This window comes from Macaca fascicularis, chromosome 17, assembly GCF_037993035.2.
Source record: "Macaca fascicularis isolate 582-1 chromosome 17, T2T-MFA8v1.1".
Classification (NCBI taxonomy): Eukaryota; Metazoa; Chordata; class Mammalia; order Primates; family Cercopithecidae; genus Macaca; species Macaca fascicularis.
Genome location: NC_088391.1, coordinates 91,123,047 through 91,146,298, shown reverse-complemented (window position 1 = coordinate 91,146,298; position 23,252 = coordinate 91,123,047). Strand labels below are relative to the sequence as shown.

At 36.4% G+C, this 23,252-nt stretch overlaps 1 protein-coding gene across 4 annotated transcripts in view; it reads right to left on the bottom strand.

The window, feature by feature from the left end:
* PCCA (propionyl-CoA carboxylase subunit alpha) overlaps positions 1-23,252 on the bottom strand; it is a 436,745-nt gene that overhangs the window by 268,946 nt on the left and 144,547 nt on the right. For all 4 annotated transcript variants that reach the window (XM_005586175.4, XM_005586176.4, XM_065533441.2 and 1 more), the window contains exons 9-10: positions 9,083-9,161; positions 3,983-4,085 (exon numbers count right to left, since the gene is read on the bottom strand). In XM_005586175.4, the coding sequence (XP_005586232.3) occupies positions 3,983-4,085; positions 9,083-9,161 (182 nt within the window). The remainder of the gene's footprint in view (positions 1-3,982; positions 4,086-9,082; positions 9,162-23,252) is intronic.

The window sequence follows — 23,252 nt, the reverse complement described above, 5'->3', positions numbered from 1 at the left end:
CAAGTTGGAATGGAAGTTGCATGTATTCTGTTTATGACAGGGCATGATCATTGAGGGCCAAAGAATGGGTTGTGGTAGGTAGTATCCAAAGATGACTCCATGTACAACACAAATCCTGGTAGTCCCACCCTTATATAATTCCATCCAGCAATGATTCTAGACTGGGAAGGAACTTTGCAAATGCAACAAAAGTCATTTTGTGCCGGTTCTGAGCCTAAACCTTCAAAGAATAGGACAGTGATTTCAAGCAGCTCTGACCAGTGACAAGAATTCTGGATATCCTTGTAGAAATGCTACATGGAGAAGACATGTCCAGATACCCCAAGACTTCACAGAGAGAAAGACAGAGGCCCCACTGCCCACCAAAGTGTCTCAGCCGAGCTCAGGCTTTACGCCATCCTTCCAGGGCACCTAACACGGGACACTCAGTCAAGTTACAGTATAACGACTGCCCCAGAGAACAATGTGTAATGCAAAAGCAGTGGCAGCTGAACCCAAGTAACCCACAGAATCATGAGGAATCGTTAAATGTTGTGGTGTGCTTTGTGGGAAAACATACTATAACAAAAAATTGACCATTTTAACCATTTTTAAGTGTACAGTTCGGTAATCTTAAGTATATTCAAATTCTTGCATAGCCTTAAATGTTGTTTTAAATCACCACATTCTGGGGTGGCTTGTCACTGAGCAAAAGGTCATCAAAATACACAAAATAAACAAGTGGATTTACCAAAGATACCAGATCCGAAATAATATTTATAATAGAAAATAACGTTTATAACAGTATCTAAAATTATAACAGTATCTAAGCTATACTGCTTCCTGAAAAAGCTTTATTATAATAGACTATGCCACATAACGTAAGCCTCAAATATCTAAGAATAAATCTAATGAAAGATACACAAAACCTCTACACTCAAAAATACAAAACAGTGCTGAAAGGAATTAACAAGACCTAAATAATGGAAGAGCTATTCCAGTTCATGGATCCATGAAAATTCAACGTTGTAGGCTGGGCACGGTGGCTCATGCCTGGAATCCCAGCATTTTGGAAGGCCGAGGCAGGCACATCACTTGAGCCCAGGAGTTCGAGACCAGCTGGGCAACAAGACAAAACCCCGTTTCTACAAAAAAATGCAAAAAGTAGCTGGGTATGGTAGCACACGTCTACAGTCCCAGCTACTGGGGAGGCTGAGGGGGAAGGATTGATTGAGCCTGGGAGGCCAAGTCTGTAGTGAGCCATGATTACACCACTGCACCCCAGCCTGGGAGACAGAGAGAGAGAGAGAGAGAGAGAGAGAGAGAGAGAGAGAGAGAGAAAAGAAGGAAGGAATGAAGGGAGGGAGAGAGAAAGAAAGAAAGAAAGAAAGAAAGAAAGAAAGAAAGAAAGAAAGAAAGAAAGAAAGAAAGAGAGAGAGAGAGAGAGAGAGAGAGAAAGAGAAAGAAAGAAAGAAAGAAAGAAAGAAAGAAAGAAAGAAAGAAAGAAAGAAAGAAAGAAAGAAAGAAAGAAAGAAAGAAAGAAAGAAAGAAAGAAAGAGAGGGAGGAAGGGAGGCAGGGAGGCAGGAAGGCAGAAAGGAAGGAAGGAAAGAAAAGAAAATTCAACATTGTTAAGACGTCAGTTCTCCCCAGAATAATCTCTAGATTCAATACGACCCAAATACAAATTTCCCATCAGATGGGGTGTGTGGGAGTGGAGGTGGAGGTGGAGGTGGGAGTGGGTGGGTGTAGGCATAGGTGTCTGTAGGGGGAACAGGTTGACAAGTGAAGTCTAAAATTTTCATGGAAATTCAAATAACCTAAAAAGAATCAAAACTATCTGCAGAAAAACAATACATCTAGACCACTTACAGAATCAGGTTTCTAGATTTATTATAAAAGCAAAATAGTTAAGACAATGACAAAATCTCACTTAATTTGCAACAAATGGTCACTGCAATAAATGATGCTGGAGAAAGTGGATATCAGAATTTAAAAAATTAATCTGACCCTGCCTCACACCAAACAAACAAAATAATAATAATTAAAGGAGAGTAACAGACTTAAATATCATACCTAAAACAAAAAACTACTAACTAGGGTACACAAAGTAGACTTAAACTTGACTTCACTATAATTCAGAACTTCTGTTCTTTGAGAGATATTATTATCAAAGTGAACAGGCAAGCCGCATGAAGGGAGAAGGATACACTACACATACATCTGACAAACGACTCATAAGCAAATAGATACAGAACTCTGACATTCCAATAATTTTTAAAAATCTAATTTGAAAAAGGAAGGCAAGGATGAAAGTTTGAGAAGTCACTTCACAATATAAGCCATTCAAATGGTCAATAAGCTTATAAACAGATGCTTAACATCTTTATTCATCTGGGAAATGCAAATTAAACAGACATATCATCACAAGTCCACTAATATGGCTAAATGTTTTTAAAAATTGAAAATATCACATGCTGGCAGGGGTGGCATTAATGGAAACTCTCATGTATTTCTGGTGGGAGTATATATTAGTACAACCAGAGTACCCACTAAAACTAAAAATAACCTTACTACGTAATCCAGTAATATCTCTCCTCAGTCTATCTGAGAGATGTATATATGTTCATAAAAAGACATAGCAATTTATTTCTAATATAAAGAAACTAAAAACCCAAAGATCCATCAATAGGAAAATGGATAAACTACAGCTGAGTCAAACAATGGGAGAGCACAGAGCAATTCTGAGAAGCGAAGGACAACAGAACCTCAGGGAAGAATCTCAAAGACACGATGATGTGTGAAAAAGAAGACATGATAGAGTACATCACCGGATTTCATTTACGCAATTTAAGAACTAATCTATGACATCAGATAGGAACAGCAGTTACTTTTGGTGGCGACGGGTAGGGATGGACTGGGAAGAGGTGTGATGGGACATTCTCTATCTAGATATGGATGGTTGTTACACAATTAGATGTGTGTGCATAGAAATTGTCTTGAATTGTACACTTAAGATTTATGGATTTCACTGTACATATATATATGATATACAGATATCATATATATACAATATCTCAATTTAGAAAATCTTTTTAAAAAGGCAAAAACAAAGCCTGCTAGCCTTGGAAATAAACTGTGTTCAATGTTGTAAAACATCCAACTGATTATATAAGTTTGGATATTTTTTCTCACTTTAGAAAATTTGAGGATCTAAATGTTGATTTTCTACCCATAAATAATATCTCTGTAAAGTGACCATTAAACTTAAAGAACAAACTGACAGAATCTAGAACTTTTTATATCATGCCCCTGTCAGAAAATACAAGGTCAGCAAAAAACCTTTTATTTATCTGGTTCTCTCTCCACACCAAATTGAGATTTTAAAAAATACTTAAAATTCGTTATTTCTAATTTGACATTTTTTTAAATCAATTTTAGCTATTACATATCAATTCATAGTCATAATATATAAAATTCGCATGAAGGCATTTTCAACAGGCAAATGAAAATTTCAACAGACTTGTCTTCTTCCTTGTTTTATTTTAGGAAACCCATTTTGTTTTACCACTTTAAGGATTAATATCTTAAACTGAATAGAAGAAATGATTTAAGGATCTCTATACAACCAGTTCCTCGCAGAACACCTGTCATAGCAAGCTATATGGACATTTGGTAAACTGAAGTAGTACAGGAGTCCAGGTCAGGCACTTTTCTTTTTTAAAAAATGCCCTATAATGGCCCAGTCTTGGAATGACATAGCCTGGTCAGCTATCTCGGGAATGCTTTTTTTGGAGGTAGATTTTTGTTACCATTCCCAATCTCAAGCAGCATCCTAGCACTTTAACAGAAAGTACAACAGATTCCAAAGGCAGGTAATCGATTTATTTTGTACGTATCAAAACAATTCACAATCATTGTAAATGGAAGAAAAGATCATTCCAATAGGATTAAATGATATTATTTTAAAGTCACAGTAATAAAAAGCATTCTAAATATACCAACCTGGACTTCTATATGACGAGGATTATCAATAAATTTTTCTATTAGTAGTCTATCATCGCCAAAACTAGAAGCAGCTTCTTGAGAAGACAATCTAAAACCATCCCTGCAAAAAAAAAAAAAAAGAAGAAGAAGAACTGTCAGACTAACAAAACAAATAGAGCTATCATTATAAAAGAAAACATATCAATTAAATATTTATTTTGGCTTATTTTGAACAAAGCAAAAAAAAACTTTACTCAATGTACAAATAACTAAGTTAATTTTGGTTGACCTGCAACTTTTCCACTCCCTAACTCTGTGACCACGGATGAGTTATTTAACTTCCCAGATCCTAGATTTTCCACTGAAACAGGAATGCCGATACTTTACCAACTGCTAAATATGAATTTTTTTTCTTTTTTTTTTTTGTTTTTTTCTTTTTGAGACGGAGTCTCGCTCTGTCGCCCAGGCTGGAGTGCAGTGGCAGGATCTCAGCTCACTGCAACCTCTGCCTGCCGGGTTCAAGCCAATATCCCACCTCAGCCTCCCGAGTAGCTGGGACTACAGGTGTGAGCCACCTCACCCGCTTAATTTTTGTATTTTTGGTAGAGACAAGGTTTCAACATGTTGGCCAGGATGGTCTCGAACTTCTGACCTCAGGTGATCCACCCGCCTCAGCCTCCCAAAGTGCTGGGATTACAGGTGTGAGCCACTGTGCCCAGCCTAAATATGGTATTTTAATCAACCATACAGAGCAAGTAAAATTAATTCCATTTCTTCAACCATAATATACCTTAATTCCACTAGTAAAAATATAAAAATACATCTGTTTGATTCAGAAGTCAGACGATGCAAAGAAAAATGTAAAGGGTTTAGTACCTGCATGACTGGAGTGGAACTACAGCAAATACACTCATTGAGACTGAACATCCAATAGGAAGATTCTCAAGAACACTGCTTAATATTTTAAATCCACATCTTGAAATGCAACTGCCTCCCACATACACCCACACAGATCATTACAATTTTATCTTCTATAAAATTGATCAAAATTAGTATACAAAAGTATAGTTTTTTAAAATAAAAATATTGACCTAATTATTGCTTTATATATTTTGTTCACAAACTATAATTTAAATCATTACTATTAAAATATGCCTATTATTCAAATAAAATAGACTCATTTGACCAATGCATTAAAAACCCAAACTTGGGCGGGCACAGTGGCTTCCCTGAGGTCAGGAGTTTGAGACCAGCCTGGCCAACATGATGAAACCCCGTTTGTACTAAAAATACATAAATTAGCTGGGTGTGGTGGCCCATGCCTGTAGTCCCAGTTACTCAGGAGACCGAAGCAAGAGAATGGCCTGAACCTGGGACGCAGAGGTTACAGTGGGCAGAGATTATGTTACTGCACTCCAGCCTGGGTGAGAGTGAGACTCCATCTCAAAAAAAAAAAAAAAAAAAAAAAAAAAAAAAAAAAAGGAAAAAGAAAAAAAAAAAACAAACTTGCTTGCCTAAAAGTAATTGAGCATATATTGCCGTCTATCCATTGATAAACTCAGCATATAAAATTTAATTCCTTTACATGTAATAGTTTCTTAATCTGAAGATTAAATACCTATATTTAATGTACAACATTAAAATCAATTCTTCTAATCCCCTAAGTGGCAAATGGTACATCTAGTATTATTAGAAATAACTCTCCAATTTGCTTATTTTTGTGCTTTAATTCCTTTTATATTTAATAAAGTTTCTTAATCTGAAGATTAAATGTCTGCATTTAACGTACAATACTGAAACCAAATTCTTCCAGTCCTTTAAGTTGCAAATGGTCCATCTAGTAATATAAGAAACAACTATCTGATTTGCTCGTTTTGCGTTTTCTTTAATAATGTCAGCTCTATTGCTCTATTTGTTTTGTTAGTCTGACTGTTCTTCCTTTTTTTTTTTTTAAAGGACGGTTTTTCATCTCAAGAGCTGCTTCTAGTTTTGGCGATGAGAGACTACAAACAGAAAAATTTAATGATAATCTTCATCATATGGTAATCCAGGTTGGTACATTTAAGATGAGTTTTAATTATCACAACTTTAAAATAATATCATTTAATCCTACACTCCACCTAGTAATATTGGAACTATTTGCAGCCAGGCACCGTGGCCCACACCTGTAATTCAAGCACTTTGGGAGGCTGAGGCGGGTGGATTACCTGAGCTCAGGAGTTCGAGACCAGCCTGGGCAACATGGTGAAACCCTGTCTCTACTAAAAAACAAAAAATTAGCCAGGCGTGGCAGCATGCGCCTGTAGTCCCAGCTACTTGGGAGGCTGAGGCAGGAGAATCGCTTGAACCCAAAAGGCAGAGGTTGCAGTGAGCTGAGATCGCACCACTGCACTCCAGCCTGGGCAACAGAGCGAGACTCCATTTCATAAAAAAAAAGGCACACACACACACACAACTAATTTGCTTGTTTTTGTACAACACTGCAAGTAAAAGTGATTAGAAGAAAAATTTTAAAACATTGCAAAAAACTCTTATTTCTCAGAGGTCTCAGAGGAAAGGTATCAGTCCTCCATTACATCATTGATTTAGGGGAATAAAGTTTAGATCTCAGGAGGCTGCAAACTTCAAAGAAACTGGAAGCAAAATTAATTAGTTTTCAATACAATACAATCAACTTTTTATTAGATTGGATATAACAACAGAAAGAAAAAATATAGCACTTTACAGTTTGCCTCCACCATAATGATTGAGAGCTTTCATTTTGCATTTAAACCCACACCACCACAAGTAAAAAGTCAAAGTCACCAAAATAAAATAAACAGCAAGTTTGAAAGCACTGCCAACAACATATTTTAGAACTCATGGGAAACTCTATTATGAATATCATTTGTGACATTCAATTATACATTCATTCAATAAGTATTTACTGAACTTTGTACCTGGATATATTTCAGATGCTAGGAATACAAAAATAAAAGAGAAATTGCACTCACAATGCCAAAAGTCTTAGTGGGGATATTCAAAAATATAGACACAATTTCTCAATCATGCGATACACTTCATTTAAACTTGAACAGGGAAAACAAAGTCAGAGACTACTATGAAAATATCTAAGTGAACCTTCAACAATCTTCATAATTCTCACCCAAATTTACTATATAATAATTACAGGTTGGGCGCAGTGGTGCATGCCTGTAATCCCAGCACCTTGGGAGGCCAAGGCGGGCAGATCACGAGGTCAAGAGATCAAGACCATTCTGACCAACACGGTGAAACCCCGTCTCTACTAAAAATATAAAAATTAGCTGGGTGTGGTGGCGTGCACCTGTAGTCCCAGCTACTCAGGAGACTGAGGCAGGAGAATCGCTTGAACCCAGGGGGTGGAGATGGCAGTGAGCCAAGATCGTGCCACTTCACTCCAGCCTGGGTGCCAGAGCGAGACTCTGTCTCAAAAAAAAAAAAAAAAAAATTACAGTTTTTTAAAAATCTTTCAGATGTCCTACAGATTCTAAGAAGAGTCATAGATGCTACTTCCCCCCCCCCCAAAAAAATAGGAAAGATGTTACAAGAAAAAGACAGCCCTTAGGATAAAGGAATAAAGCAATTAAGCACTAAATTTTCCTTTGTACCTGAAAAATAAAATCTTTGTGGATTATGTAAAAACCAATTACTTTCTCCAGAGGGAGAGAGGAAAAGAAGGGGTGGATAAGTTGTGGCATGGTGTTCACGGTTAGTGGCTCCAAAAGACAAGCACAGGCATGTTTGCAGTACTGTTCTTTCCCTTTTCAGGTAGTTTTGACTTTCCAAAATAAATAAGGGATATAGAGCAACTTTTTAAAATGAGGAGCTTGTACTATTAAATCTAATAGTCACGCCTGTGTGGATCTCAAGTTTTCTGAGATAGTTTATTTATCAAGTTGAAGAGAGTAATATTTTAAGTAGAAAATTATTCATGTATTTTTATTAATTTTATAAACATGTTTTGAATCAATGTGCTATTTACTTGCCAAGAAAGAGTTAAATTATTTATACAATGATGCCTAATATATGAATGGATATGGTGATTTCTCAAAATATTAAGCTCTTAAATTAAAATTTATAAATCAACAGCAGCACAGCAAACCTCACTTCCAGGAAACTATAAAGAGTAATCTGCACCATAAAAGAGTATATTACTAACAGTAGCCCTGGGGAAATGACTAATAAGAAACCTGAGATCCTAAGATGAATAATGAAAAATAAGCGCTAAGCATTCAGTGAAATTGCTATGTAAGTACTGTGCAAAATAGAAAAACAATGAGAAAAAAATCTGAAGTCCACAAAATACACATTTCTTGCAAAACCATTGTGTTCGACTTCTTTATGATACCATTCTTTCCCACAAAATGGGCTGTGGCAGATTGCCTTTTCCAAAGATGGCCACAACAGTATCTCCCATTCCACATGCTCTTCTAAGAATCTCGCCCACTCTCTCATGAAGACGTGGAGACTCAGTCCCCTCCCCTTGAATTTGAGTAGAAGCTGTGTTCACTGGAGGGAAACCTGTGTAACTTCTGAGACTGGGTCATAAAAAGTATTCTAAATTACAGTAAGAGTGCATTCCATATAAAGGACACAGTAATTTCAAACTCAAGGAAAAAGAATATATTTCACACTCTAAAATTATCAAGGTAATTCACTACTTTTATGCACTAGCAAAGGAAAGCAAGTACATACTGAGGTAATACATTAAGTCTCAATGAAATTATAACTGCTTTTAAATATAGTTGGTTTAAATCTTTAGATGACATTTAGAATTATATAGCCAAATCTTAGTAATTTCTGCCCAGAAAATAGAATCATGACTGCAATTTTTAAAAATATACTGTAAAAACAAAAAGAAAATCCTTTGTTAATGTTTAAAATAGTAAAACCCTTTCTATAATAAGATAATCATCATCAAAATATAAATAAGGAAGGTTTCCACATAATTTCAATCTTTTTCCCATTCAAAAGTGTAAAAATTAGATGGTTACTATAATTACTCCATTATGCTTTTGGTATCTGTTTACCTGTCAGTCTAATAAAACTCTAGTAACTGCAGTTTTCATCAAAAGTGTATTTTGGACAGCCTCTCACCTGGTCTCTTCATCATCCCAAGCGATGCGCATGCCTTTCCCACCACCACCTGCTGAGGCCTTGATCATGACAGGGTAGCCTAACAGCAGGGAAGAATTAGACAGAAGTTCAGACTTTGATCATAGGGATGTATGAACATGACAACTGACCACATGTTCAATAACGCAGAAGACAATAATTAATTTATTTAAAAGTTCCTTTCTTTAGAGTCAGGAAAATAATACCAATGTAATAATGTATTTAAAAAATGAGAGTGTGACCACTATAAAAGAAAAAAGGGTACTTGTACCAATAAACATAACATTTTCCCCAGTAATAAAAGCTAAGAAAACATACATAAATTAACAGTGGAGTCCAAAAACAGAAGTACAGTATTAAGTAACCAAAGAGATAAGAAGCAACTTCTATAGCACCAACAAACGTGTCCAAAACTGAGGTTTGCATGCATAACAAACTAAATTCCCTTTTTTCAAAAATGGCGATTTTCAAGTACTTCAGGTATTTTCATCTGAAGAGTCACAGAGAACCCCTACCGCTTTTATCAGCAAGAACTGACATGATGGTACTGGGGAAAATCCAAACATGGCTATGATACTATGGGCTGGAACAGAAGCTCCAGGGCTCACTGGTATCAGTGGAGAAGCTATTCCACTGTTCCATACATTCAACAGGGTGTTATGAAAATACAAAGGTCAAAACAAAGGATACTTCCAGCTAAAGTTTTAAACTCATAAAATTGTCATCAGTTACATGATTAAGTATTTAGTTATTATACAGTAAAATTTTTGACAGCAGGAGTCATTTATAACGATTTATCAAGAAAAGTGTGTAAACGTCCCCTTTAGATGTTTTCTAAAAACAAGGTAGAGATACTCCTATGTTTGGGACCATTTGTTTATGATCTTTTCTAAAGAAAAAAGAGCTCAGTGAGCCTTATCGATCCTTCCTGGCCTGTGATGCTCTAACGGCACTCAACTCAAGCTATAGGATCCTTAGAGGCAAAGGGAAGCAAAAGCCAAACGTCACAGACCTTTTGAACCCCAAACCACAAAACATCACTCTTAACTTCAACTTCGTTAAAATGGCACCTGCTTCCTAAGTGTTTTACAATTAATTTAATTTAAAATTTTTATATGTTCATGATGTTTATATGGGCTGGTATTTTTGAAACAATGTTCAGTGCACTGAGAAGAAAGATAATATGCTCTTACATTGGGAGCCTTCAAATCCAGGAAGACAGAGGCAAAGGACCCAAATAATTCTATCACTGGCTATTCAAAACAGAAAGGATCATAGAGAGTAGACAGAAAAATAATTAAGAAAAGTGTATTATCAGAAGGGCCATCTAGGCTGGGCACAGTGGCTCATGTCTGTAATCCCAGCACTTTGAGAGGCTGAGGCGGGCGAATCACGAGGTCAGGAGATTAAGACCATCCTGGCTAACATGGTGAAACCCCATCCCTACTAAAAATACAAAACTTAGCTGGGTGTGGTGGTGTGCATCTGTAGTCCCAGTTACTCAGGAGGCTGAGGCAGGAGAATCGCTCGAATCTGGGAGGCAGAGATTGCAGTGAGCCAAGATTGCGCCATTGCACTCCAGCCTGGCGACAGAGCGAGACTCCATTTCCAAAAAGAGAAAACAAAGAAAGGGCTATATAAATGATGCTAAGAAGAATGAGCAGGACTTGAACATTTCAGGCAGGAATAGTGGGGAAAACAGAGGTGGAGATTATAGGACAAGTTTAAGGAATGAATAAAACAATTCAGTTGAAGTACAGAGTTATCTGCAGGATGGTAGGGGAAAGAAAACACAATAGAAAACATAGATGGGTACAAAGTATGCAAGATTGTGCACGCTTTGATTCTTGATTCTGCACGAGTTTTAATCCTGCATGAGAGAGGCAAGAATGGTATTTGTCTCATTCACAATAATAAGCATAAAATAATCAGAATGAAATCAGTAGAGAAGAATTAGCCTGTTTTAGGGGAGTGAAAAGGCCCAATCTAAAAATTTGAAACTGGTATACCTGCAAAATCCTGTTTACAACAACATAATAGATCCTTACCCCCATCCTCTCAAAACAATATTTTATCAATGTATCATCACAAACCATTTATCCATGTAACAGGAAACCACTAGAGCTGAGAGATAGCCCACATCTCCACTACATTCAGTTCCCTCTGAGGATTAGGAAATTTGCAGTTTTTCTGGTTCCAGTTACTAATCTTATTTTAGTCATTTACTGTGGACCCTGGACTACACAGTGATTTCTGAATTTTGATTTGTGAATTTGTGAAGGCCTCCCCAGCCATGTGGAACTGTGAGTCCATTAAACCTCTTTTTCTTTATACACTACCCAGTCTCTGGTATGTATTAGCAGTGTGAGAACAGACTAATATACCTCCTTAAAAGGAGGTGAATGTCCTAGTAGAAGAGATTGCTTTAAAAAAAAACAAAAATCAAGCCCTAGTGCTCTTCCCAAGTTTTTCCTCACCTTCCAGGTCCTCTCATTGGATGCTTACTGCTACTACCTTATCTCACCCCAGACACAGAAGTGACTCCCCTACTGACACTGCACCTCCAACACAGAGATAGTCTCCACTCCTTATTCCCTTCTGCACAATAAAAGAGGCACTAACACTTCCGAAAAGAAATTTACTAAGTACTATATGAGAAAATACATGAAGAAAATACAGAAACTTAGGTTAGCAAAGTACTACAAAGTTTCCATTCCTACTTTTCTGGACTCAGTTTTCAAGGGCACGTTTAAGTGCAGGAGAAGATATCTTCTCTGGGTCCCTCACCTCCCAGCTACCAGTGTATCTTACTTTCTACCACAAAGCAAGCAGTCTTCTTTCTAACTCTACTATCAAATTTGTAATCATCAGCTTAAAAAATGTTTACTGAGTATACACTATCAGGCTTATCTGGCTCTCTGCAGGCTACGAAGACCAGCAATTCAGAAAACTCCCTGCTATCTAGCAGACAATGATATACAAACATATACGCATCTAAATATATGTGTGACTCAGGTGGAGTGACTCACACCTCTAATTCCGGCTACTTGGGAGGCTGAGCTGGAGGGACCACTTGGGTCCAGGAAGTCAAGGCTGCAGTATTTATGTATGTATGTACATATATTAATATAAATAATAAGTGAATGTATGTCTTATATACAATGTAAGATAGTGATGACTGCTACAATAAAACAACACGGAGGGAATAAATGTAACTGAGTGATAGGGTTACTGCTCTTTGAAAATGCTTCTCTGAGAAAACTGGTATTTAAACTGAGAACCTAATGACGAGATAGAGAGAGCACTCTGAAAATCAATGAAGGGGGATGAGTCTAGACAGAAGGAACAAGTTGGAAGGTGTGATACAGGAAAGGGAAGTACCTAATACAGCATTTTAAAAGATCACTTTGGCTGCTGTGCAATGAATGAATTGTGAAACAGCAAAGGTAGAAACAAGGAGCTGATAAGGAAGCCTTTGCAGCAGTCCAGCTAGCAACAGAGAGAGAGAGAAAGACAAAGACTAGAGTTAGCGACAGTTTGGATGTGAAAGATAAGGGGATGAATGAAGGAAGATTCTAGGCGCTTAGGAGATCTTCCGTTTAGTTATGGATTCCAGGTTAAAAAGAATTATCTTTTTTGACCAACTGATAATGTCATGTTTACCTACTCAAGACATGATAAATAACCTTACTTTTCAAGCAAAATCCATGCCACACATGATAGCACAACCTGGTAACTTAAAAGCTGATAAAGTGACGCCCTATCGATGCAACAGGGGCAAGCCGTATAATAAAGAATCTTACGTGGTTTTCTCACCCTAACTTCTTGAATTAAAATTTCATAGAATATACTTATGGGAAAGGAAAAATAAAAAGAAGGGAAAAGAAAAGTATTTCTTAGGAAATGTCTTATTCCTAATATAGCGGTACGAATCAGAAATCTCTCATGGATCAAAGAGAAGATGTGATGGGGAGTGGGGGTCTTCTTTAAAACCAATCGCAAAACACCTATAATTAACAGCAAGGCCTTTGTCTCCTCAAAGAAAGGTCCAAGGTAAAAAGAAAACAGAAGATATTTCAGGAAGTAGAACAGTCCTCTAGATGGACAGAATAGGTCCTGATATGGGTTATAGGACCTCAGAAGAGAAAAGACCCCCCCACTTCAAGAAGGAACTCGGACAGAAAGGAAAGAAATCCCCAGATGAAAGTTGCACATGAGAATTGCATAGAAATCAAATAGTACGTGTTGCTTTGTTTCATTTCTTTATGCTCCTCTAATGTAAACTAGTTCACTTGCCTTTTGGATCCCCTCAGCCTCCCTAGAAGGGAAGGTGTGGGTTTGTGTTTGTTGTTTTGTGTTGATGGTGGGGGGTGCTCTTCATGACCATGGTATTTTTTAAGAATCCAGGGTGGCTGTTGGATAGAATATTCCACAATTTGAATATACCTGATTATTCACTCATTAAATTCCAGATTTTTAAGAAATCTTAAATACAAAATAGTTGATATTGTATCCTCGAGTTCTTCCATCACATCAAAAGTAAAATAAAAAGTCAATTTATCCCAAACTGATAAAGTTTGATTACTTAAGATGGCATCCCTTAAATTTCCTCACAGAAAGTACGCCATTTTTTTCTTAGCAAATAATCTGACATTGATACATTGAAACTGTGATGATCCTATATCCAAATAATTTTCACCCATTATTAAAAATGAACATTAATGACTCCTGCTTTAATCAATATCTACATTGTTCACTGCACGATGATTAAAAAAACATAAAGACAAAGATCTTTGCCTGTCTTTGTTGTTTCTGCAGTGGCTGAAACTGCCTAAAGAATAACATGCAAAGTAACAGTTACTAAGTAAATGTATTAGTTAATAATCTGAGCAGCTGCAAGTCATTATTTTTACTGCTGTAATCTATTTCACCTATGAACATACTGCAGCATTATGCATTCCACTGTGAATGGACATTCAGACTCTATCCTGTTCTATTTATATAACAATGGTCCTTTGAATATTTTTGTACTTGTTGTCTGGAACTTTGCATATGAGTTTCCTGTATCTATGCAAAAGAGTACAACTGCTGGATAGTACAAAACTCTTATAAATTATTTATTTTAAAAGATCAAATCTATTCACTTTTCTTTATCTCAGTTATCATTAATACTTAATCGTAATACTTACACAAACCAGCAGTCCAGGACTCTTGCACTGGCCTACTAGCAGAACTCCCTACATTTGCCCCCATCCAAGTCACATAGCGGTCAGTGAAATTTTCTTAAGGTATATATACTATCATATCTCTCTCCTGCCTACATCTCTCATGGGTTTACATTATACTACAAAAAAATCATAGATGTATAATGAAATAGAAATTATGAACCAAAGGATAGGAAGTGTGGCGGGTAGACAGACAGCATAATATAAACTTGTCTAATCAGAACACCAGAAAGGGCTATGCTAGACTTGCCCTAAGAAAACTTTTTTAAAGCCTAAAAGGCCTTAACCTAAACAAAATTAATGTTCCTACTAAACATCAGTATCTTTTAAATAAAGGTAACAAAATCCAAACACACAATATAACATTTACAATGTCTAGAATCCAACCAACAATTAAGAGATAGGTGAAGACACAAAATGTGATACATATCAGAAGGAAAATAGCTGACAGAAATAAACCCAGAAATGCAGACTCTTAAAACAGTTGTTACAAATATCATTATAAGTTACAGCTATTACGAATGGGTAAAGTGATTTAGAGAAAAAAATAAACATGATGAGGAGATAAACAAGAAAAAAATAAAAATTGTGAAGTTGTGAAGTTAAGTTTTTAGATATTAAAATGACTAAAAAGTCCAATATTATATAAAAAGAATTATATACCATGACCAAACGGGATTTAGTCCTAGTACGCAAAGCTGATTCAACATCTAAAAATCAGTTAATGTAAGCCATCACATTAACAGGCTAAAGAAGAAAAATCATATGATCATATAAATAGATGTAGAAAACGCATTTAACAAAAATCAACAATCACTGAGTTCAGCAAACTAGGAATAAAGAGAAATTTCTCGTACTTGATAAAGAATATACACAAAAAGCCTACAGCTAACATCACACTTAATGACAAGAAACTGGATGCTTTCTCCCAAAAATCAGGAACAATACAAGAACGTCCCCTCTGACAACTCTTATTCAACATCTGACTGCAGATTCTAGCTTATGAAGTATGTCAACAAAAGGAAATAAAGAGTAAACAGACTGGGAAGGAATAAATAGAACTGCCTTCACCAGTGAATAATATGACTGTCTATGACAGAATTCCAAAAAAATCAGCAGCAACAACAAAATTCTTGGAACTAATAAGCAATTATAGCAAGGTTACAGAATACAAATTAATATACAAAAGATGATCACATTCCCATATACCAGCAGTGAACAACTGGAATTTGAAATTAAAACAATGCCATTTATATTAGCGCTAAAGAAATAAAATAGGCATGAATCTTAAAATATGTACAGTGTATCTATGAGGAAAACTACAAAACTCTGATGAAAGAAATGGATGAAAATCTACATGTACAGATAATCAATTTACATGGATAGGAAGACTGAGTATTGTTAAGATATCAATCCTCCTCAATATGATCTATAGGCTGAACACAATTAAAATCAAAGTCCTAGCAAGTTATTTTGTAGATATCAACAAACTGATTCTAAAGTTTATATGGAAAGGAAAAGACCCAGAATAGACATCACAATATTGAAGAAAAAGAACAAATTCAAAAGACTAACACTACCCAACTTCAAGACTTACTATAAAGCTACAGACATCAAGACAGTATGGTATTGTCTAAAACAGACAAATTACTCAAGAGCCCAGAAATAGATCCACACAAATACAGTCAACTGAACTATGACAAAGAAGCAATGGTAATTAAACGGAGATAGTCTTTCCAAACAAAGGGTACTGGAATAACTGGATATTCATTATGCAAGAAAATTAATCTTGCCACAATCCTATACCTTTCGCAAAAATTAACTCAAAATGGATCTCAGACCTAAATATACATTGCAGAACTACAAAATTTCTAGAGAAAAATAGAAGAAAATCTAGGTGACTTTGGTTTAGCAACAAATTTTTACATATAACACCAAAAGCACAAACCATTAAAAACTGACACATTTAGCTTCATTAAAATAAAAACTTCTGCAGTCCAAATAACATTCTTGAAAGAATACAGACATGGTCAGGTGCAGTGGCTGATGCCTGTAATCCCAGCACTTTGGGAGGCTGAGGTAGGCAGATCACCTGAGGTTAGTTCAAGACCAGTCTGGCCAACATGGCAAAACCCTGTCTCTACTAAAAGTACAAAAAAAAAAAAAAAAATCAGACGTGTGTGATGGCAGGTGCCTATAATCCCAGCTACTCAGGAGGCTGAGGCAGGAGGATCACTTGAACCTGGGAGGCGGAGGTTGCAGTGAGTAGAGTTCACGCCACTGCACTCCAGCCTGTGTAACAAGAGTGAGACTCCATCTCAAAAAAAAAAAATAAAGACATAAGTTCTAAACTGGGAGAAAATATTTACAAAACCCATACCTAAGAAAGAACTTGTATCCAAAAGATACAGAGCTCTTAAAACTCAACAACAAGAAAACAAATCACCCAACTGAAAAACGAACAAAAGATTTGAACAGGCATCTCAATAAAAAAGAAACACAGATGGCAAATAATAGTATGAAAAGATGCTCAATATTATATGTCATGAGGGAATTGTAAACTGAAACTATGATATACTACTATGCACCTATTAGAATGACTAAAATCCAAAACACTGACAACACTAAATGTTGCCAAAGATGAAGGACACCTGAAGGAATGTCTCCAAGTTGAAATTTCTATAGCAAACACTGAAACAACAGAAATAGAGTATAAAATTTCCAACATAGTAGAGCGGGGAATGGGAAGGGAAAATAAAATAAGAACAAGAGACTTTTTTTTTAAGTCATCATCAAAAAGAAGCCAAGAAAGAAAACAGAATCCAAACAATGGAACAAACAAACCCCCCAAAAAGTAGAATACATAAATAAATCAAAATATAATTTTAAATACAATAAATATGAATGAACTAAACTCTCCAGCTAAAAGACAAGCTCCAGCAGGCTGAATAGAAAAACAATAAAATAAAAGTCCAGTCCAAATTTCGATGTGCACTTATAAAAGACACACCTAAAACAACAGTTCACTGGCAGATAAAAAAGATAAAGAATGATACAAGGATAAAACAAAAATAAGCTTGTTTAGGAATATTAATATCCTAATTAGACTTGAAAACAAAAAAATTAGTCATTATGTTTTGATAGCTACGGAAACACGATACACTGTAATATACCTATTATCTAAACAAGGACAAAACCTAACAAGCAATGAAAAATTGGAAAATCCACTTTTTCAAATATAGGTCCATCAAATATCCAAAAACGTCATAAGAAGGCTCGATGTGGTGACTCATGCCTGTAATCCCAGTACTCTGGGAGGCTGAGGCGAGCAGATTACTTAAGGTTAGGAGTTTAAGACCTGGCCCAACATGGTGAAACCTCATCTCTACTAAAAATACAAAAAAATTAGCCAGGTGTGGTGGCAGGCACCTGTAGTCATAGCTACTCAGGAGGCTGAGGCAGAAGAATTGCTTGAACCCAGGAGGCAGAGGTTGCAGTGAGCCGAGATCATGCCAATGCACTCCAGCCTAGGTGACAGAGCAAGACTTTGTCTCAAAAAAAAAGAAAAAAAAAAGGCCGGGTGCGGTGGCTCATGCTTATAACCCCGGCACTTTAGGAGGCAGAGGCAGGTGGATGACGGGGTCAGGAGATCAAGACCATCCTGGCTAACATAATGAAACCCCATCTCTACTGAAAATGCAAAAAATTAGCTGGGCATGGTGGCAGGCACCTGTAGTCCCAGCTACTTGGGAGGCTGGGGCAACAGAATGGTGTGAACTCAGGAGGCGGAGCTTGCAGTGAGCCCAGATCGTGCCACTGCACTCCAGCCTAGGCGACAGAGCAAAACTCTGTCTCAAAAAAAAAAAAAAAAAACCACTCAGGCCGGGCAGAGTGGCTTATGCCTGTAATCTCAGCACTTTGCGAGGCCGAGGTGGGCGGATCACCTGAGGTCAGCAGTTCAAGACCAGCCTGGCCAACATGGTGAAACCCCATCTCTACTAAACTACAAAAATTGGCCGGGCGTGGTAGTGGGTGCCTATAATCCCAGCTACTCAGGAGGCTGAGACAGGAGAATCACTTGAACCCAGGAGGTAGAGGTTGCAGTGAGCCAAGATTGCACCATTGCACTCTAGCCTGGGCGACAGAGTGAGACTCCATTGTCTTTAAACAAAAGAAAAAGAAAAAACCTCACTAGAAGTTTTGAATATCCTAATAGGTAGGTTTGACCTCTTGAGTTATCGATAAGACACTGCATATAAGAATTTGAGAATATAAATTCTTTCAGGAACATACAGAATGTGTATTCAGAGTGACTTATTCCTTGGCCATAAAGCAATTTTCATCAATTCTGAAAGATTTTTAAATGAAAAAGATGATAATCTCTGACCACAAAGCAATTAAGTTAGAAATCAATAATACAAAAAACTAATTTATTTTCCGTTATTTAGAAATACATCACTAGGCTTGGCATGGTGGCTCACACTTGTAAATCTAGTACTTTGGGAGGCCAAAGCAGGAGGATCAGTAGAGCCCAGGAATTCGAGACCAGCCTGGGCAACATGGCAAAACCCTGTCTCTACAAAAAATACAAAAACAGCAACAACAACAAAAATTAGCCAGGAGTGGTGGCTTGTGCCTGTAGTCCCAGCGACTCCAGTGGCTGAGAGGGGAGGATCGCTTGAGCCTAGGAGGTCGAGGCTACAGTAAGCCATGATCACACTACCGCACTCCAGCCTGAATGACAGAGCAAGACTCTATCTCAAAAAATTAGAGAATTAAAATACATCACCAAATAACATATGAGTCAAAATCGTAGCAGAAATCTGAAAATACTTAGAAATGAACAATCATGAAAAATATATGTCAAAGTTATTAAGTACAGTTCTCTGCCCAGATCCCTAGTTTAGGACATTGCCCCAACTGTTGGAAGTATTGTCAACCAACAGCTGATCTGTCCTCAGCTTTCTGCCTAAGGTCATGCCCCTTCCTAGGGGCAGCCTACACCCACTAGTTAGTTGATACAGGTGTATAATGGCTGAATCCTCTTGCCCAAACTTGGAACAACTATGAAAGACCAATAAATATTCACAGCTCTCTAAATTATTAGCTGATGCCTTTGTTGAGAGAGAATCAATTCAACTTTTCCCTTGGCTCAGTTTCCTTCATTCCCCCTCAGGTACTGGTCCCAAAAGTATTTCCCCCAATAACCTTCCAAAGTCTACCTCCAAGGGATTGCAAGCTATGATAAGAGGGGTACATTTGGAAAGCCTATTACAGTGATGTAGGCAAGGGATGACACTACCTTAAACAAAGAATAGCACCAGAAATGCAGAGAAGTAGATAAATTCAAGAAATATTTAGGAGATGATGGTGATAATCTGCAAATTTCAAAATCACACAATGAGATATAATAGTAAACACCTCGTCATGAAGAATATCTTATTGATGATTATCGAAATTGAGGCTTTTCTATATGATCTATGACATTGCAGATAGTGGAAACTCCACCAGCCTTAGCCACTGAATAAGGACAGCACAGAACCAAACACCTCCTTCGCACCCTACAACCTGAGAAATGAACATAAAGAATGAAGAAAAACTAAATCTGTGTTGTTTAGAGTCACAGGGGAGGGGCAATGAAAATGTGGTATAGTCGAGCTCTGGTGAACTAACGACAACTCCGCAAACTCTAATTAAATTAGCATATTACTACAGTTTTCCAACGAATCCAGTTCAGAATCTACTGGGAAATTTAGCTGCCATGCACCACGTGTTGACTACACTGAAAAATTCCTGCTGTAGATACAAACAAGGAAATACACCCTACTATCAATTCATTACTCACTTCTCATTTGATCATAATTTTCCACTGATTTTATTGTTATCTTTAAGTCACAAAATAGTTACATTTAGTTTCATCATTATCACTTTAGTTTTGGAGTATCATTCGAGTTGGCACACCTCAGACTGAGGTAATGCACATTTGTGTCAATACTATTTGGGGTCTGTAATTATCCAGTAACTAGTAAACATATATATGTTGGAGTCTATGATTTATCCAAATCTCTACTACTACTGCACACACACGCACACACAGCCTTTCCTCAGTTTGTCATACACATATATACAAATAACTACATAAACATATTTAAATAAGACTGAATCAATATTCAGTACCTATAAAGATATAATCAAGATGTATTATACACTAAACAAACCAGTACATGACACTATTTTATGACACTATTTCTTTGGCAGATAAAAGCAAAACTGATTTTGCCTGCCTATTATTTCTCTCTACTTAGGCAAATAAAAATACTAGATCCCTAACTCTGCTCCAGGGATCGGAAATCAGTGCATTTCAGTGCACAGATTACAGCAAAACGCTTCACACACAGGAAGTTTCCAAACAAAAAAAGGAATTTTTTTTCACATTACAATGTGTTTCCACATTACTGCCTGAATGTTATGCACAGCCTTTTCCAAGAGAGTAACAGAAAAAGGAAAAAAATGGTATACACAAATGACTAACAATAAAACAAGAGAAAGAAGATGAAGGACTGAGAGAAATAAAAAGAGGCAGAAACAGCAAATTTAACAGTAAAAGACAGAAAAAGAACCTGTAAAATTATGCTTAAACCCAAATGTGCATGTTGGAATAATAAAAGAAAATATAAGCACCCACTGGAAAGGAAAGAAGAAAAAAAGCCACAGAACACATGTTCCTCTCTCCCAGGGAATATCATTCTAATCTCAAATGACCACATCACTTCAATAATAGGAAAACAGTAAAATAAACATCTCATTATTTAATGGATTTCACAAAGATTACTTTAATGCCATTTTCTTTAACATAACTTTTCCTTAGGCGTTTGTTATTCAATCTCCTTAAATATTAAATGTCTTCTCCTGAAGACCAAATTGGCAAATAAATTAACAAGATGTAAGATTGTGAAGAAGGTATAAATTGTAATGTTTTTGCAAAGCTTTCTTCCATATAACCTTAACTCCAGAGTCATACATAACATGTGAAAATTTTTCTAAGCTGCATGAAATAGACAAAAGAAAAAGATTTCCGACTTAGCCACATATTTTATCCCTCTTAAGTATTAACAATTGGTTGTATATAAGCAACACAAGCAACTTTTTAAAAAAATGTTACATTACGCCAAATGGAAGATGAGAAGAATAGGCAAAGGCAAACAGCCAGGGTGGAAAACAAAGGACTACCATAGCCCCCACACACTAAGCAGAGACAGAGCAGAGGCCGTCAGAAGACTAATAGTAAAATAAGTCAAACGGGAGAGCCAAACTTTCAAAGAACATAAGATGTCATGGGAACAGGTTAGTGTAAAGGCAATAAAGTTCAGTAAAAGACTTTCATATATTTGAATCTTAGATTCCTACAAATCTCTGTTAGTCCAACCTAATGAACACAAGGACGGCCTACAAGAATTGATGACTAGTAGTCATTAACAAGTATATACACAATTTATTTGAATAATCCTAGATCGTGTTGTTTCAATTATCTATTTGCTGAAAGTTTATAATGTTTTGCTTAATATTCCTTCTTTTCCCCAGGTATCTCTATTATAAAACTGAAGATTAAGGGGGAAAAGGGAGAAAATTATAGCCAAATTCTGGTCTATAAATATTACAAAAAAACTTAAAAATATGTGATTGCTTAATTCATTTATATACACATGTATACATATTTCATTTTGATTCATTCACCAAATAACCACTTGCTGAATATATACTCTGTAACAAGCATTAAGTAATAGAAATACAAAGAAAACTAACTCATGGTGAATTTTACTACAAAATAGTAACCAGCCAGATGCGATGGCTCACACCTGTAATTCCAGCACTTTGGGAGACCAAGGCAGGGGGATTACTTGAGATCAGGAGTTTCAGACTAGTCTGGCCAACATGGGGAAACCTCATATCTATGAAAAACACAAAAATTAGCCAGGCGTGGTGGTCCATGCCTGTAGTCCCAGCTATTGGGGGGCTAAGACAGGTGAATTGCTTGAACCCGGGAGGCAGAGGTTGCAGTGAGCTGAGATCACGCCACTGCCCTCTAGCCTGGGCAACAGAATGAGACTCTATCTCAAAAAACAACCACAACAACAATGAAAATTTTACTCTGAAGTAGTAATCAAATTAATATGAAGCAATCATTTGCAAAGAAAAATAAAATTTATGTATTGCAGAGAATCCTATACTATTTTAAGAAAAGAGCAATCCATCAATATAAATCAGTACATGTGGGGAAAAATATTTCTACATCAAACTAATTCTTGGGAACATTGTGAGACATGGGTAATACTTTATGAGCTACTGCTCCTGTTTGTTATTACATTTTCTTTTCCTTTAACAATTACTTTAACTCAATCATCTCTCCTTTCCTCTTTTAATAGTTACTTGAGAAAAATGCGCATTATATTGTTATCGGGTAGAATGGTCATTATATATCCATAAGGTCTAATTATTATATAGTGCTGTTCGAGTCCTCTATTCCCTCCCTTACTGATCTCTCTAGATGTTGTATCCATTACTTATAGTGTGCTATTAAAGTCTCCAACTATTATTGTAGAATTAGTCTGTTTCTTCCTTCAATTCTGTCAATGTTTATCTTAAGTATTTTAGGAATATGTTTTCTGGTACATATACATTCATAATTGTTAATCAATATAAAATGTCCTTCTTTGTCTCTTATAACAGTTTTGGACTTAAAAGTTTATTTTGTCTGGCATTAGTATGCCACCCCAGCTCTCTTTTGGTTACTATTTGCATGGGATATCTTTTTCCATCCTTTCACTTTCAACCTATTTGTGTCTCTGCATCTAAAGTGAGTTTCTTATAGACAGCATATAGTTGGGTCACATTTTTTCAATCCATTCTTCCCTCTGCCACAGTAAGAT